General features: G+C 39.7%; 1 protein-coding gene across 1 annotated transcript in view; it reads right to left on the bottom strand.

Moving 5' to 3' along the window:
* cacna1db (calcium channel, voltage-dependent, L type, alpha 1D subunit, b) overlaps nucleotides 1-17,594 on the bottom strand; it is a 118,960-nt gene that overhangs the window by 33,523 nt on the left and 67,843 nt on the right. Inside the window, exons 11-29 of the mRNA XM_008298233.1 lie at nucleotides 15,923-16,007; nucleotides 14,970-14,996; nucleotides 14,468-14,628; nucleotides 14,127-14,352; nucleotides 12,274-12,481; nucleotides 11,954-12,074; nucleotides 11,697-11,811; nucleotides 11,485-11,545; nucleotides 11,282-11,342; nucleotides 9,885-10,029; nucleotides 9,614-9,743; nucleotides 5,590-5,649; nucleotides 4,284-4,390; nucleotides 2,732-2,819; nucleotides 2,533-2,640; nucleotides 2,327-2,379; nucleotides 2,078-2,224; nucleotides 792-993; nucleotides 434-592 (exon numbers count right to left, since the gene is read on the bottom strand). Of these exons, the coding sequence (XP_008296455.1) occupies nucleotides 434-592; nucleotides 792-993; nucleotides 2,078-2,224; nucleotides 2,327-2,379; nucleotides 2,533-2,640; nucleotides 2,732-2,819; nucleotides 4,284-4,390; nucleotides 5,590-5,649; nucleotides 9,614-9,743; nucleotides 9,885-10,029; nucleotides 11,282-11,342; nucleotides 11,485-11,545; nucleotides 11,697-11,811; nucleotides 11,954-12,074; nucleotides 12,274-12,481; nucleotides 14,127-14,352; nucleotides 14,468-14,628; nucleotides 14,970-14,996; nucleotides 15,923-16,007 (2,264 nt within the window). The remainder of the gene's footprint in view (nucleotides 1-433; nucleotides 593-791; nucleotides 994-2,077; nucleotides 2,225-2,326; nucleotides 2,380-2,532; nucleotides 2,641-2,731; nucleotides 2,820-4,283; nucleotides 4,391-5,589; nucleotides 5,650-9,613; nucleotides 9,744-9,884; nucleotides 10,030-11,281; nucleotides 11,343-11,484; nucleotides 11,546-11,696; nucleotides 11,812-11,953; nucleotides 12,075-12,273; nucleotides 12,482-14,126; nucleotides 14,353-14,467; nucleotides 14,629-14,969; nucleotides 14,997-15,922; nucleotides 16,008-17,594) is intronic.

The raw sequence follows: 17,594 nt of genomic DNA, 5'->3' as shown, positions 1-17,594 counted from the left end.
ATTTCTGTTAGAGCAAACTATTTAAACGAGACATGTCGATGAAATATCACAATTTCAAGCCTAAATTTGGGTAATTTCTCTCACAGAACAGCACACCACAGGTAAGATAATACGCCTTTCAAACCTGCTACTGGGCTTCGGGTTCAGAGGGTTGACAATAAATGCATTTTAAGGTGAATTCACTGCAGTTGTAGCAGGAATCACACTTCATATAATAGGCACCAGATCTTCCGAGTGAAACAATAACATATTGGTGACAACCTCAATTGCAGCAATGAGGAAATCAAATACATATATCTTTAATATTCCCAGACATTAATGATTGTTGCTATGACAGGGAAAACGAGACACTTCTATACCACTGAGTGACTAATTGGATTCACAAGAGTGGTTATATTCATTTTACTAAAAGGACTGAATGAAGAGTTCTTACCTGAATGGCCAGACACAAGGTGTTGAGGATGATCAGGACAAACATGACGTACTCAAAGCCGGTGGAGTTGACCACATACCAGAACTTGTACTGGTAGGGGTTTTTGGGAATGTAGCGCCGCAGAGGACGAGCTTTCAGAGCGTACTCAACACACTGACGCTGTGGGGGGTTGGAGGGTAAGTTGGGGCAAATAGACAAACAAATTCATAAACAAGAGCAATATGTAAAAGATAAAGGCAGGTTTTATGCCGATCACCACGATACAGTGTTTTGTGAGAAGAAGTCTTCGTGGTAAATGAATTATCACGTTACAGGGTATGACTTCTCGTATTGCAAATTTACCGTAAGACCTTCCTACCTGGTTCTTGTCCAGCTCGCAGTTCTTGTACTCCTTCTCCCCCTGCTCCTGGAAGGTAACGATGACGAAACCGACGAAGATGTTCATCATGAAGAAAGCGATGATGATGATGTAGATGATGAAGAAGATGGAGATCTCGATGCGGTAGTTGTAGATGGGGCCCAGGTTCTCCCTGTTAGAGTCGATGGCCTTGTAGAGCAAACTGTAGGGACACACATGACGCAGAGACAGTCGAGATAATAAAGAGTAATTCGTCAGATACACTCCAGTAAGTTTCTGTTAAGACAAATGCATGTTTGAGTGTACATCGACAGACACACAATACTTGAGGAGAGCTGCCCATAGTTCTCTACATTTGGTCATTGAAATGGTAAAACGGAGCATTTTGATTCATAGAGATAATGATTAATATTAAACATTTAAAAAATGGAATGTTTTATTTCTATTTATGCTCATAGAACACTGTAGCCCTCTGCAATCTAAGCAGTTTCTTGGTGGTTTTTTTTTTGCTTCTAATTCATTTTCACTCATTGTTAGCTCATTTTCCACTCCAATATAAAGTCCTGCATCTCTATGGAAAGAAAATAACCATGACTAGAAGTAGAGAGAACTCAGTAATATCTTCTGAGCAGCATAAAAAGTCACAATACCATGATTATTTTACAAAAATTAAAAAACCTGTAATCAGCATGTATAACATCTTCCCACAGGTGTCACTTACACTAGAAAAATGGGGGTTAGATAATTAACTATTTACATTTCTACAGCCTCTTCTAACTAATAGGTCCCTTTCACAAAAAGATATTTCACCGTGCTGAATGGATCTTCCAACAACTTGTTGACAACTTGCTCCACTGTAATCAGTTTTTGAGCCATGCGTTATTGATCAAACATGTTTTGTTTTGCTCTCAGTCTTTCTAATTTGTTTCTGTACTTATCTTCTCTCTGCCTTGTGTAAACACAGTTCAGTCGAGTAGTTACTGATTATTGGTCACAGTTGAGTGAACCTGTCAGTTGCACCAAGGAGCAAAGATTTTTTTGTCTTGTACAGAATCTGGTGAGTTGTGAAGTTTTGAAATAATGTAGTATAATGTGATTTTGATTTAATGTCACAATTTTCAGTTCAGATATGGTGAATTTTCCCGATCGAACCACGTGTCACAAACAGATGCTTCAATGATTGTTGGAAAGTTGAAAATCCAACAATTTTTTGGTTGACAGGCACAACTGGCAGGTTTTGGGGTTCCGAATGTTGAATTCTACCTCAAACACAGAACAGTACTTACGTGGGCCATCCCTCAAAGGTGGACACGGTAAAAAGAGCCATCATGGCCATGAGGACGTTGTCAAAGTTGAAGTCGCTGTTGTACCAAATCCTCTCCTTCACCATGGGCAGCGCCGTGTCGCCGTTGTTGTAGAGAATGTATGTACCTCTAGGATTTAAAGACCATGTTAACCACATGTATGTACAAGCATAGAACAGAAACACTTTTAGAAACTGTGTCCAAAACTGGGAAGGAATCAGAAGAACTCACTTGCACTCGTCTGGGCTGGACTTTGCATCATCTGTGCATCTGTAAAATTTACCCTTTTGTAAAAAAGAACAGTGTCAGAAGTCTTATAAGACCGCTCTACTTCTGTACAAACATTTGTGTTTTTACAGGAGAAAAAAAGGTTAATTTTAAAAGAGATGCCAGGTTACCATCAGTTATGACCCTGTTACTCTTTATTTCTCTTGTACCTTGAAGAGCTGCACTCCAATACAAGCGAACATGAACTGAAGCAGTGTGGTGACGATCATGATGTTGCCAATGGTCCTGATGGCCACAAACACACACTGGACCACGTGCTGTAAGCGTACACAGTTACACAATGTTAACAGAAATACGCAAAAAGATACACTAATACGCTGCACCATGTTGCGTTCTAGTCACTCTGACCTTGAGGCCCTTGGCTCTGTTTATGGCCCTGAGAGGACGCAGAACTCGCAAAACACGAAGAATCTTCACCACCGAGATAGCAGACGACCTACAGATGACAGAGAGGCAAACCAGTGGATTCAGCTGACGGATTCATGAGCACGTTGCCATAGAAGCATTAGAAGTTAACATTTTTCCATCTGTAACTGTGAACACTGTGGCACAATAAATGCTCAGCTCCTGAAGTTTTAGGTTAGCTGGAAAACTAACGGTGACAGACGAGGTGAAGTCACTGTGGTCAACTGCTTTGTCACATAACTTCACTGGAAAAACTGAATTTGTGGTTGGCTTGAAAGACAGCTCAGTCAATTTAGATTTTCAGCAACAATGAAGGCCTGCCTCTTAGTTCTAAATTCTATTATTACCACATGGTTAGACTATTGTAGCTCTTTGTGTGAGGGTGTAGAGCAGTCGCCTCTTCAGCGTCTGCAGCTGTTACAACAGGCTGCTATTCATCTTTAGTTAGTAAAAAGAGAACGTGATCACACAACTCCAACATTGGCCTCCCTCTACCGGCTACTTCATCCGTTTTAGGATTGATTTAAAGGATTTTATTGGTTTGTTTTGATCATTTTAAATGTGTTGGCGTCACATTATTTCCCAGAACTCTTACATCACACGCTGGTTAGAGCACTGAAGTCGACCAACCAGATGTTCTGGAAAGATTCAGACACAGAAACAGAGGTGATGGAACCTTTACAGTGGCTGTACTTTTCCATTCCAGAAACTTTGAAGTGGAGACCCAACTCTTCTTGTTGGCGTTTGATTCAAGTAGAGCTGGACACCCAAACTTCATCACTTATTTTTAACCATTTTGTCTTGATATCCAGATTAGTATTTTTTGTCATTGTGTTTAATGGCATCTTATGGTTCGCTACTACACTACACTTTGGTTCAACTCTTGTTTTTAAATGTGCTTAATAGATACATTTGACTGGACTTTCAATTAGGTTTTTGTGGAGAATAAACAAACATGATATAACGTGTTATTTAAAGAAGTTAAATGTGCTGGTTGATGGATGTTGTCTTTAGACCAGGGGTGTCGAACTCCGGTCCTCGAGGGCCGCAATGCTGCAAGTTTTAGATGTTTCTCTCTTCCAACACACCTGATTCAAATGATCAGGATCGTAATCAGGCTTCTGCAGAGCTTGATGATGAGCTGATCATTGGAATCAGGTGTGTTGGAAGAGGGAAACATCTAAAACATGCAGGATTGCGGCCCTCGAGGACCGGAGTTCGACACCCCTGCTTTAGACGTTTACTCCTGTTTTCAGTCTTTGTGCTAAGCTACATCACTCAGCTGCTAGTTCTAGCTTTATATCAACCGGACAGACATGAATGCACTGATGAGATCATCCAATGTTTGCTGAGGACGCGGAGAAGAATATTTCCCAAAGCATCAAACTATTGAGCAATATTTCTATTTCAGCAGAACTAAAGTTGAACGATGATACATTTCAGCAAGACATAAAAAAAAACTGCTTTTACTAAGAATTGAATAAAAGATACTTACTCAATGCCGAAGGACACCAGAGACACACCGACGACCAGCAGGTCTAATAGGTTGAAGTAGTTTCTACAGAAAGCTCCTTTGTGCAGGAAAGCTCCAAATGCTGTCATCTGGACAGAAGAGAGGAACTGTCAGAACTGAGAGGAGCAGATCTGCCATCATGCAAACACATACATAGATGGAGATAGTTTCCAGTCAGACTTTAATAACTGTATTAACTACTGAGATGATCCGTTACTATAAAACTACTTTTGATATTAGTAACGTATACTGATTGGTAATGGTGTCAAGCAATATTTCTACAAAGTGTCTATATATTGACAAGCATGGATTCACACCCACAGAAGCAGCTTTAAATTAGCGCAGTCAGAGATGCAAACACACACAAACACACAGAATATACAGTATAAATATATATAAAAACAATGCAAAATGTTCACACGTGACACAGGGAGCATTATTCATAAACCGCAAAACACTCGTTTCCGGTGCAGATTAAACCACAAACTGTACCATAAACAGAGCCGAAAATCTTCTGACAGACTTTTACTACGTGAGATTTTACCTGGTGCAGACATGCAGCGAGCAACGGGGTGAGACAGGGGATTGAACCTTAACTGTAAAAATGATAAAAGTGCTCCAGATTTTTGCGGATGTCTTCGAGCATGGAAGCACGGTAGCCAAAAAGGCGTGTGTGTGTGCAGTATGCAGCGGGGTATACATGTTGGATGTTAGTCCGTCTTTCTAAAGCCCAGAAAATGTCAAAGTTAAGAAACCTCCTTCATATTAAAAACAAAAAAATGTCCTACCAATATTTTCAAAAAGTGATTCTATATATTGTTTAATCTTCTTAAAAAAAAGAAGAACTGTATTGTTTGGGAACAGCCAAAAAGGCCGCTGTACTCTGCAGAGGTCCATTAACTGTTCGGGATGAAAAGGGGAAGTGGGCCGTGATGGAAAAGTGACTGACACACACACGCAAAAAAAAGAATATCTGACGAGAACGCATGACCTCCACGCCGACAGACTGGCGCTGTGACAACAAGACAAGCGGCTGACCAAAAAATTATAGAGACAAAAATGGAGGGAGGGAGGATGTGTGCAGCAAGCTTGGAGGTGGTGGGTTGTTGCCGAGGCAACGCGACATGTTGTCTTGTTTACCTTAATAAGGATCTCAAATGTAAACATACTAGTGAAGACATAGTCTGCATAGCCTAGGATCTGAGGAGGCAATCAGAGTGACACAAGCACGCAGGGTTACTGAAGCTCTACCCAGCACAGCACAGCACAGCACGCAAAGGACATTTACCTTCAACAGGATCTCAACAGTAAAGATTGCGGTGAAAGCATAGTCAAAATAACCAAGTATCTGCAAAAAGGCAATGCACAAGTTCAAGTCATTCCAGGATAACAGCACAGTGAATCATCTGTCACATACTTTTTTTTAACTGATTCTGTAAGAGTTAGACACAAAAGAAACAGAAATTAATCCTGGCAAAGCTGCACGAGGCAATGTTGAAATGTAAAAACAGTGAGAGAGACTTTGGGCCGTTTCTCGAATTAAAACGTTAAGACTGTTGACAACGTGGCAGGTAATCACTAAAATTGAATCCGTACAAAGCTGGACTCGCTCAAGTTGGATCTTTTGCCATTACAGAGCCACATTGGAGCGGAATGAGAGTTCTTCACGCTGGACTGCACAAAGTTGTTTATCCTTATGATCACAAAAACACAGGTGTGAAACTGAATTTATCAAAGAGCAACCTGAGCCCAGAGAAAAGCCTCAGTGCCACATGTGTTATGAGCTGTATAATGCANATACATTTTTATATTCTTCATAGCCCAACATTATAATAATTAATATAATAATCTGTTCCTCTTTGTTGAAGTAGGCGACACTTGGTTGGTCCATTTTGTGAAGAAGAGTCAAATGACGCGTCATTAACGTTGTTTTATGGGAGCACACACAGAGCCTCATGAAGAAAACCAGAGTTAATAAATAAAGTTGATAAGCACTGTCATGATGCACATTCTCTCTGGAGCTTTAGGTTTTGTTGAGCCAGTTTACACAAATAAAGCTGGGCTGTGTCAAACTTGCTTCATCTCTCCACTATTCTGAAGCGCCAGAAATATCCAAGGTCACAGGTTTTTCTTTTGCGTATTATGACTTTCTAAAGTTTAAAGCAACAAGCTACACTTTACTTCAAACACACATTCAAAATTATTCCAGACAAACAAACATCTTGACATGGAAATGCTGGCAGAAAGCATGAAATCACTGTGAATATAAGCTGCAAACCAAGACGCAGAGAGGCCCTGCAGTAGCAATACTGTAAATTAAGCTGATTAGATGATGAGTAGGAAACATGAGCACATGCAAGGCAGTCATAGGAGATAACTAAGCTGCATTCAAAGACAGTAAGCTCACATTACTTTCTATTTTGTCAGATCTTTTACATGTTTGATAAATGTAGTCAATATTCAGTTGCTGCAATGCTTGTTCACATGTTTACATGATGAAACACGCGACATCTTTTCCCATTTTCTTTATCCAGTACCTAACTATTTCATGTGTTTTACAAGTTTGCAGTTGATAAACTCGAGAATATTTTCAGATGATAGTGTCAGATAACATCAGTTAAGTGAAACTTTGCCCTATTGTGAAATTGTGGTTGTAAAGAGCAAAAATAACTGAAAAGAAAGTTGTGATCTTGAATGCAACTCTGATGCTAAAGCAAGGCCCTCTCTCTTGGAAGGATACAGTAGGACATGTGTGATAAATGACTACTTACATTGATCTCAGTGATGGCAATGTCAACCACGCTACCCACAACAATTAAGGCATCAAACGTGTTCCATGCATCAGCAAAATAGTTCTGCAAGCACAGGCAACAAAGACACAAAAAGAGAAGAAGAGAGAGAGCGAGAGAGACAACAAAGCAAGAAAGAATAGGAAGAGGAAGTTGAGGTACAAAAAAAACAAAAAAGAAAGAATTGTGAAAGATAGAAAACATCAAAAAGTTGTGCTTTGATTTAACAGAGAGGTTGGAAGTCAAATCCTTCCTGCCAGAGTTAGTGAGAGTGTTGAGTTGTATAATTTGCTCTTAAAGTCTTTTATTTTGAAAGTCTTTTGTGGGGATGAGTGAATAAATAGCCACGATAGACTTACACCTGAACAAAAATCAGTGGCCTTCAATTAACGCATATTCTGGCAGTTAATGCAGATTTTTACAGCCCATTAGTGGATATTTGGTGCTTACAGAATTCACAGCAGACTGGTCAGAAAATTAAGACAGGAAGGAAAGGAGGAAAGGAGGAAAGGAGGAAAGGTGTGAAGGAAGGAAAATAAGGAGAGTGGCAGCAGCAGGGAGGCGAGAGCAGGAAGAGGGAATGACAGAGTTGTACATACTGACGTCTTTCTACCTGGCTGAGGATGATGTCGACTACACTGCCGATCACCACCAGAGCATCGAAGACGTTCCAGGCGTCTCCGACATAACCCTGAACGTGGCGGCATGCGCAGCCAGCGGGAGGAGAGGGGGAGGCGGGAGAGGAGGTGGGGAGTAATGGANCACACCACATGGTTTATACTGAACAAAAACATAAATGCAGCATGTGATATTTTACTAAACTCTAATGATTCTTTTTAACAAAGTATGTTAAAAAATGTTATGGGGGGGCCGCCACTTTAGGTTGAGCTGGCGACCCATATACAGGGGTCTCCGATGCAGCGGCCATGGGTTTGAATCCCGCTCATGGTCCTTTGCTGCAACCCATTCCCCCATTCTCCTCCCCCACTTTCCTGTCTCTCCTTCTACTATCCTATATTAAAAAAAGGCCAAAAAAATAACTTAAAAAAAAAATGTTATCGGGTACAAAGCATTGGAAATGATAATGGGCAGATGGAGAGTAAAGTTATAGACCAGGAATGACGAGTCATACATCAGCGACGCAGAGAATTAATAAAGGTTTTTGATGCTGCTTGTTGAATGTCGTTTTACTCTTCCTGAAGGACTCGGTGAAGTTGATATATTATATTGACAGACACGTTTGAAACGATTTCTTAGACAACAAATGATGGAGTTGTGGATATTCAGACTCCAGCCCTAACTGACATGCCATTGGTCCGTTCTCTTCTTCCTCATCATTTGTAGCCTCCTGTCATTTGAATAAAGCTTCATTCAAAGGAATGTTTGTGTTTTGTTCACATCATCTGATCATTGTCCTTTACAGACCTGTCATTGCGCACATAACAAAAAATAATACGTTTTTCTGTTAAAAAGTTTCATAAATAAATAAAATTACTTTTTATTGGTTTTTCTTTTTCTTCTGTCTCAGTATTGAGTCCCACTTTCCAAAGCAGCTCTCCTGAGACGTTTGTTTTTGAATGACGGCTTTGTTTAACGGCCGGGCATAAAAACTAGCAGTCAAGTGACGGGAAAACAAGCACAGACAGAAGTGACGGGAACACAAGCACAGACAGAAGTGACGGGAAGACGAGCTAGTCATTTTTCACAATAAAACACCCTGCAGGCTCCGCTGGAAGTAAAAATAAACCAATAAAACGTTTTTATTCTTTCTGTGCGGCCCGGTACCAAATGACCCAGTGCCCGATACCGGTTCACAGCCCGGTGGTTGGGGACCGCAGCTTTACAGGCACAGCTGGATTAACTCAGCGGTTTAAGATTTGTCACGAGCTGAACCGCTCCAAAATTTTAACAGATGTGACCTTTTTCTAAACAAAAGAGTCAGAAAAGAAGACCATTTGCATGCTGCATGAATATTTTTGTTCAGTGCTGTAATGCATTCCTTAAATTTCAAGTTAGGGTTGACTTAACAATTGCCTTGTGCAGCTTGCATTATAACACAGTATTATCAGAATGCTATGAGAAATGTGTGTGAAACAGAAACGTAGCAATAATAGGAACAGCAGCATTGTGAGGTACTGGTCATTTAGAAAGTATGTGAGCAAAAAAGTGTCGGCTTCAATGAAATTCAAACAAAAAAAACAACTACTGTTGGTCACATATATTCTAATATTCTATGTGAAGTTTTTAGATTTTAAGTGTCGTTTGTCAAATCATGCTTTCGATACGCCTTTCACGGCAGACATTTTGACTTGTCACCTTGCCACATGGATTACTAATAACATTAATGAGGATTCTGTTCTATTAAGTGTGACTGTGAACCAGCACGTACAACACGAGAACCTCAATGGAATCCAGCAATCATTCATTTCCTAATTCTTTTCTGTGCTTTTGAGACAAATAATCTCTCCAGATGTGATGCAAAAAAAAAACAAAAAAAAAACGGGACTGCGGTTGTTGACGTACGATATTTCGAGCGGAGAAGTTGCGTATGGGATCCTCAGCAGCCAGAGACACGGAGCTGAGCATGATGAAGACCAGGATGAGGTTGGTGAAGATCTGGTGGTTGATCAGCTTATGGCAGAACACACGAAACCTGCAAAAACAGAAGTGAGGAAACAGAAAAGGTGGTTCAAGTTTAGCTTTTTGCCTCTGTTCTTACCAGTTGTAGTTAGTATTAGAGCAGGTATAGTTGCTCTTCTTCCTCAGTATTGTTGGTATAAAGTAGGAAACTCACGGGTTGGTGCTGCTGAAGATGAAGAAGGCGCTGCCTTCGGGGATCGGCGGCGTCTTTTCCTTGATGGTGAGCTCAGAAAGCCGCTGAGGCCGAGGCCCAGAGGGGACTTCTGGGAGGTCGTCATTATCTTCATCATCGTCACACACTAGAAAACAGCGATTCAAACATGAAAACAATCCCTCTGATGTATTTGTAGCGAATTGATGCTCACGGAAACTAAAAATTTTGATTGCGTGTATTTAGTTTTTCTATTAATTCGTTATGCTCTCATCTTTTGTTCAGTGTTCATTCAGCATTTGTAAGGTCAGATGGACTCTTAAGCGGCACGGTCTTAACCCTCTGTTGCAATTAGCTTCGAAGGATTATGTGTGTTTTTTATTCCATTATAGCATTTCTACAGTTTTACAACAGCCTTGAGGATCTCGGAAGTTTTATTAATTTTTTCTGATAGGCCACAAATTGTTGAGGTTGAATCATTAATTTGAACTTTAAAATGAGTTCTGCGATGAGATGTGACGTTAGCTAGGTGCTCTTTCATTTGTAATTGTGTTTATGTTTTTACAGCCTGCTTAGTTCAGTGCCATATCTTGATGAATTGTACAAACATGACTTGTTTTTAATGCTTAAATTTCTGCTTTTCCAATATACCGGTGTGCTGTTTGCTCAAATGCTGACACACAGAAGAGACACCTAATAAACTGTACGTGCCAAAATCATGACTGTAACGTGTGGATTTTACAATAATATGAAGATACGACAAATATACAGTGTTTGACTATTTGATGCTGGTCTACTGTCACCAAGATGTCCTCCACTGATTGCTGTGTTGCATCTGATTATAACTTTTCCAACATTCCTTTCTACATTCAAATTATCTTATCTTTTATGTAAATATAATGACATGTTTTTTTTTGTTTGTTTGTCTTGTAGTAAATTCAATTTTTATGGCTAAAGCTATTTTTCTAATACCTTAGAACTTCAGATTAAGATTTTATATTTACAACTTACTAACTCTGTTGCTGTCTTGTTGTTTAATTAACCCTACTGAGTACTGTGAGTTTCATGAAACCAAGACAAATTCCTTGTGTGTGCGAGCGAACTTGGCAATAAAGCTTTTTCTGATTCTACATGAGCCAGCATTTTTTTTTTCTTATGTGTACGCCATATTGCCTGAAAACTGCAGTAGCATTTGTCGACTTTGTTTATTTTTAAGAAAATCTTTCCGGTAACTCAAGCTGGAATTTGTGCAAAAAAACAAAACTCTTAGGTTGTAAAACCCTCCATTTCTGATTTGTTTTTCAGTTTGTTTAGACCTTTAGTCAATTACAGACCCATAAAACTAAAGAAAGTGACGTATAATTCAGCTAAAACACCTCTCTGATAACAGATCACTTTACCTGGAGAGTCGATCACAGGATACAACTCTTTGTCTTCCTCCTGCAAGACCTCAGCTGGCACCTGCACAAAGTGAGCAGAATTAGTACCAAAAAAATCTTTAAATCCTGACAGAAAAATGGAATTTAAAATGCACTGAAACATATAAATAGTCACAATTTGTTTGCACCACTTGCATGAGAACTAGAGCTACTCTGTCTGTTACCTTTGTCTCGCCATCTTTGGCTTCTGTTATTTCAACTCTCTTCTTTTCTGTGCCCGTGTCCCTGTTGGATGAACGATAAAACAATTACTAGCTAACCAAGCAGAGGGTTCTTTCTTTTTCTGAGCAGAGAAAAGTACTTGTGACAAACATCGAACACAGAAAATGTGAACAAAAATAAAAATGTGACAATCTAAAAGCGTCCTAAGCTGTACTTGGCGCTGTTCTTCCTCTTCTTGGCCTCCTCTTCCTCCTTCTGTGCTGTGTTGAGGCTCTCTGCGTCTGCCAGGTTGTCGACGGCGATGGCCAAGAAGACGTTCAGCAGGATGTCTGATCACGTGACTTAAAGAGACCAACGCCATGAAATCCAGTCTTTATAAACCTACCTGAGCTTTGAGAATACATTTTGCATTTTGTGTGTGCCTCTAATGTCTGGTCAGTGTGCCAACGTTCTTTGTGGGCAGCAGGATACAGTTTCCGCAGATGAAGAGGATGATGAAGTAAATGCACACCACCATGCCAGAGGAGGCCGGACCTCCATACGCCATGATCCCGTCATACATCACTGTGTTCCAGTCTTCTCCCGTTAAAATCTAACAGAACACAGAGGACAGGATGCCAACGTGATCATCTTTTTTATATTGTAGCATTTTGGTTATTATTTCTGCGTCTTGAATTATTTAAAGCCGTCTTTGTTTGAATGTTATAATTCATGCAAACTGTATGAAACTTAATGGAGTGAATTAACCCACGCTGAGCTTTAACTTAAAGTCAGTCAAGCCGAGCACCGACCTGGAACACCGTGAGCAGAGCCTGGGGGAAGTTATCAAACGTGCTCCTTTTGGTCACGGTTTCGTCAAAGTTGAACTTTCCCCCGAAGAGCTGCATGCCGAGCAGCGAGAAAATAATGATGAAGAGGAAGAGCAGCAGCAACAGCGAGGCGATGGACTTCATGGAGTTGAGCAGAGACGCCACCAGGTTGCTGAGAGAGGCCCAGTGACTGGAGGAGAAAACACACGACAAGTGATCAAACGTGGAAAAGATAAACCTGGTTAGACAAGGCGTAGCTCAGCCTCTCTTTCATCAGGCATTATGTCTGATAGCATCTGGAACAGTGTGTACTCTATTTAGAAGTTGTTTTGTTCATGTTTCATTATTTTAGGATGATTTATGTGTTTTTTAGAATGCACTGCCGGAAACTAGGAGTCAGGGAAGCAACGAAGGTACCCAGCTGGAACAGCACCAGGAAGGTTGCAGGTCACGATCACAGTTTAACACCTAAAGCACTAAGTGTTCCTTCATTCGCTCCCTCAGTTTGAGTGACGGCAGGTGCTCAGTGACAGAACACAGTAATAGACAATTAAGAGGCGCTCCATCGCATTCTGATGAAATAGAATAATAAAAGAAGCAACAACCAGCTTCACACATTCTAAACTCTTCTTCAGGTACCATGTACACACATCCTGTCAACCAGAGAAACAAACTGAACTTCTGTCTGACTGAATAATTAGTTGCTTTCTTTTTGCAATCTGAACCCCAAAACTCTCCTGTGAGTTTGAAAAGCACATATCAGTTAAAAATCTGGAAATTTACACCATTCATCAGAACCAGAAACTGTAAAAACGGAAACAATCTTTGACTTTATAAGTTTCTGACAGCCTGTGATCTAATGATCTGCTATGTGCCACTCTATGAGCTTCAAATCATGATGCAGCATTTCTTTAAAAACACTTCATGCTACATGTCTCATTTAAAAAGTTTGACAAAAAAAGCAATATTCTCTCACCAAACTTAGTAAAACAATAAAAAACTAACTGTGCTCATAAGGGCAACCATGAAGCCATTAGTGATGTCTGTGACCGACTTTGACCTGACACAATTCGGGGATTTTTCGGCTTAACTGCAGGCTGTGTTTACACAAAGCAGATAGGAGACACGTATAGAAACACATCTAAAATGTAAGTACTAAATATATATAGTATGTACAGTCACCATTTTTATTTACAGTGTTGGTAACATATGTGTGTGTTTGTAAAAATGTTGTACGTGATGATTCCAGGTTTGTTTATTTTACGCAAAACAATCAAGTAAATCCAACTTTTGTTTATACTTTTTTTGTAATTTATGTGATTTTAAATTTAGATATTTTGTGCCCCGTCTACTTCTAGTCATGGTTGTGCTGTTCCTATGGAGGTGTAGAACTTCATATTGCATTAAAAAGTCCACAGTGAGTAAAAATGTGACAGGAGCAACTAATTGAAAACACAATGTACTGTTAAATACCCTTAATGAGATATTAATTTGTATTTTAAAAAATGGAATTTCAGTATTTTATTCAAATAAATGATCAAAGCAATACGACTTGATTTTTTCTTAGCACATAATAAAGACAAACACAATTTCTGCTCTTACTTTTGTGAAGCTCTTGTATCCTTGTTAACAATGATGCAACATAAATAAAGTATAATTTGATTAAAGATTAATATTATCAACCGCTTGCTCAGAGGAAGTCCAAAGGAAACTTTGGATTGTTGGGTTCTCTGTTTAAATTTGTAAGCTCTACACCTTCCTATGTTAAGTGCTGTGAGATGACAAATAAAACTGAATTGAATTGAATCGTTATTATCATTACTATCATTGCTCACCGTGTAACCTTGAAGATCCTGAGGAGTCGTACGCAGCGGAACACGGAGATGCCCAGAGGAGACATGATGGCCAGCTCCACCAGGATGGTCTCCACGATGCCTCCACACACCACGAAACAGTCGAAGCGGTTGAACAGGGACACGAAGTAGGCCTGCAGCCCCAGACTGTACATCTTCACCAGCATCTCCAGCGTGAACAAGGCCAGGAGAACTTTGTTGGCCGCGTCTGGAGAGGAAAGAAAACACAACCTCTTCATAATGTTATCAAGTCTGTCGTCATTTAGCAAAGTCAAGTGAAATGTTTTACAATCACACAGAACACAACAGAGAAGGACAGATACCCTGAACTTCAGTCAGCCAGTCTGGTTGGTTGTAGTGTTCAGAGGCGATGGTGAGAGTGTTGAGAAACACCAAAATGATGACCAGCCAATAAAACGTCACAGATTTCACGGCTGCGCGACACTTCCTGCGGCAGAAGCGGTTCCACCGTCGCCACTGCCGACTGACAAACAGTTTCACACATATTAGAATTCTGACTTCTTGATAAGTATTTCATTTCGATGTTTTATGCTTCACACATGCAATTTAACATTTGGTAAAAACAAAACTGACTGAACAACTTCACTATGAATCCAAATGGGACAAAGCTGATTGGGAGGAGGACAGGACTTTTACCATGAGAAAAAAACACAACGATGAAACTCCGGTGACATCAGGGGGGAAAAAAACACACAGATGAAAACATTGGGGGATCTTGGAATGACAAAAATCAGCCATGCAAGATGAGTCGGACCAGATAAATGAAGGACGGACAGTATCTAACATGCACAACAGGGTACTAACCTGCACTTTGACTTAGTAATTTTTTGACTGAGGAGAATAAAAGACGAGGCAGCTTTTAATAAAAGGCAACAGCATGTGCTATCGTGCACGTCATGTGTTTGAGTTAAGTTCTGCTCAGTTGCTGTCAATTTCTTGGTGAATGTGTTATTAAAACAATTAGTGAATCACTTCCAACTTAAATCATCAGGGGATTTCTGCTCAACCATGTTGGATTTGTTTATTTATTTTATAATGAAGTATGGATATTTAAAAGAGTATCTGTGAAGTTTTAGCGCAATATCTCAACTACATCAATGATACATTATATAATTCATCCTACATCCACCCAACCGGTCGAGGCAGATTGCCGTCCCTCCCTGAGCCTGGTTCTGTCGGAGGTTTTTTTTCCCCTGCAGGGGTTTTCGGTTCCTTCCCACTGTTGCGGACTGCTTGTGGACTGCTGAAGCTTATAGGGAATCCAAATGTTCTGGATTGTTGGGTGTTTCTGCCTTTGTTAAGCGCTATGAGATGACTTGTTGTTGTAAATATGCGCTATGTAAATAAAATTGAATTGAAAAATTGGACATCCGACACATTTTAAAAAAGCAAAATGCCACTCGACTCACTTTCAGCACATTGTCTTGAGCCCTAAAAATGTGACGCAATATTTGAATGACATTATCGCTATACCTATTAAAAAATAAAAGCCTAAAATTGTCACAGTTATCTCTCATTATGTCTTTGATTCAAAATCTGCAATCCTGGACAAAAAGATCAAATGATTAAAAAAACTTTATCTCAGAAAGTTTTGACTATGTGAAGCGAAAATTCCACAAATGTCTTTTTACGTATATATAGTTTATGATGAGAAATTTTCCCGCAACTCAGACATGATTGAGCACAAACTGTTGTGATGATTTGAGCTGTAATGAGCCTCCTATAAGCTACAAAGTCTGTCTGATGTAAAAACTCACCACAGCGGTCCGCAGCAGGGAGATTTATCGTCCTCTCCGTTGTGATTGTCTGTGTTCACCGATTCGGTCTCACTGGGCATGCTCGCTGCAGTACACACACACACGCACACACATACAAGAAAGTTAATGAAAACGTTTTATACATAAACCTTCGTTGTCCTGAAAGAGACGGATTTCACCAATAAAAATCGCTTTCATCTGTAATGATTGGATTTCTCATTGACACCCATGCATTTCTGGTTTGGCTTGGCTCTCTGGTGACACAATCTTGAACTTAACGTCAGAGTCAATTCTCTAATTCATAAGGCTGGACTTAAAGTAGTGCAATACATAATAAGCTCGTAATTTGGAGTAAGTTTCCTTATTTCAAACGCCAAGCCAAACCACCAGCAGACAAAAATAAAAACTGTGAAAAATTGCAGGTGTCAGGTTGGAAATGCCGGAGTGACTCCTTCACAAAACTTGAGATAATGAAAAAGAGGTTCAGCCAGGTTTTTCCTCAAGTCGAAAGTATTTTATCTCTCAAAGACATAGACTGACAATTTGGGATCGACTCCTGGAACCATATGAAACCAATTGATTCGTTTTGTGATCACAGCGAAAGGATGAATTTTACATTTTCTGCACAGTTAAGTCACAGTGAGAACATGCTGCCAGACCTGAGTCAAATCTTATACATGATTGTCATTAAGATAAATATCAATTGGAAATCCATTGTAATACAAATACTGTTGCTTAGATCAAATTTTGCATTTACAACCAGTATTTGTGACTGAAATATTTGCTCTACTATTCAGAACTATTTGGTCCAGGTCTGTGTGCTGCAACAAGTATAAGTCACACGGTTACAACATACAGTATACTGGAAACCATATATACTGTACATGCATAGAACAGACACTTTTTTATGAGTGAAAAATGAAAGGGGCTGTAATGATGATGACTGCATGGAAAACCTGAACACAAACAGTGAGACGATTCTGTTTACTTCTGACCCAAAACACAGGAAACACAGTCATGAGATTGACCTAAAAAACACAGATTCAAGCCAAATGTGATGTTAAATCTGGGACTAAAAAAAAAAACAGGAGAAAAGAAAAATGCTGGGATTTCTTACTTATAAATATTAAAACCTGTAGAAGAATATCTTTGCTAGAAAACATAGATTCAAACATTTTTTTTTATTATTTCCTTTGTCTTTTCTCCTTTCCTCACTTGAAATTACGGCCTGTGATACAATTTATATGTAGTCATCAGATTTATAACATTCCATAAATAAAACTGAGCGGCTGGTGGAGCGGGTCGGTCAATGATCGGAAGGTCGGTGGTTTGATTCTGCTCTGTAACCTGTGTCATGGTCGTTGTGTCCTTGGGCAAGACACTTCACCCACCTCACCTGGTGTGAATGCGTATGAATGGATTGTTTGAGGTGGTGGTCGGAGGGGCAGAATGGCAGCCACGCCTCTGTCAGTCTGCCCCGGGACAGCTGTGGCTACAATCGTAGCTACCACCACCAGAATGAAAGTGTGTGAATGAATAATTGACAGTGTAAAGTGACTTTTAGTGTCTAGAAAAGCGCTATATAAATCTGATCAATTATTGTTATAATAAAAGAATAAGGACCAGAAAACCTTATATTACATTTTTATATTATTAAACTTTTTACTGACAT

The sequence above is a fragment of the Stegastes partitus genome, unplaced genomic scaffold, assembly GCF_000690725.1.
Source record: "Stegastes partitus isolate 25-593 unplaced genomic scaffold, Stegastes_partitus-1.0.2 Scaffold1296, whole genome shotgun sequence".
In the NCBI taxonomy this organism is placed as follows: Eukaryota; Metazoa; Chordata; class Actinopteri; family Pomacentridae; genus Stegastes; species Stegastes partitus.
Note: the sequence above shows the minus strand (reverse complement) of the source record. Positions and strands in the feature narration are given on the sequence as shown.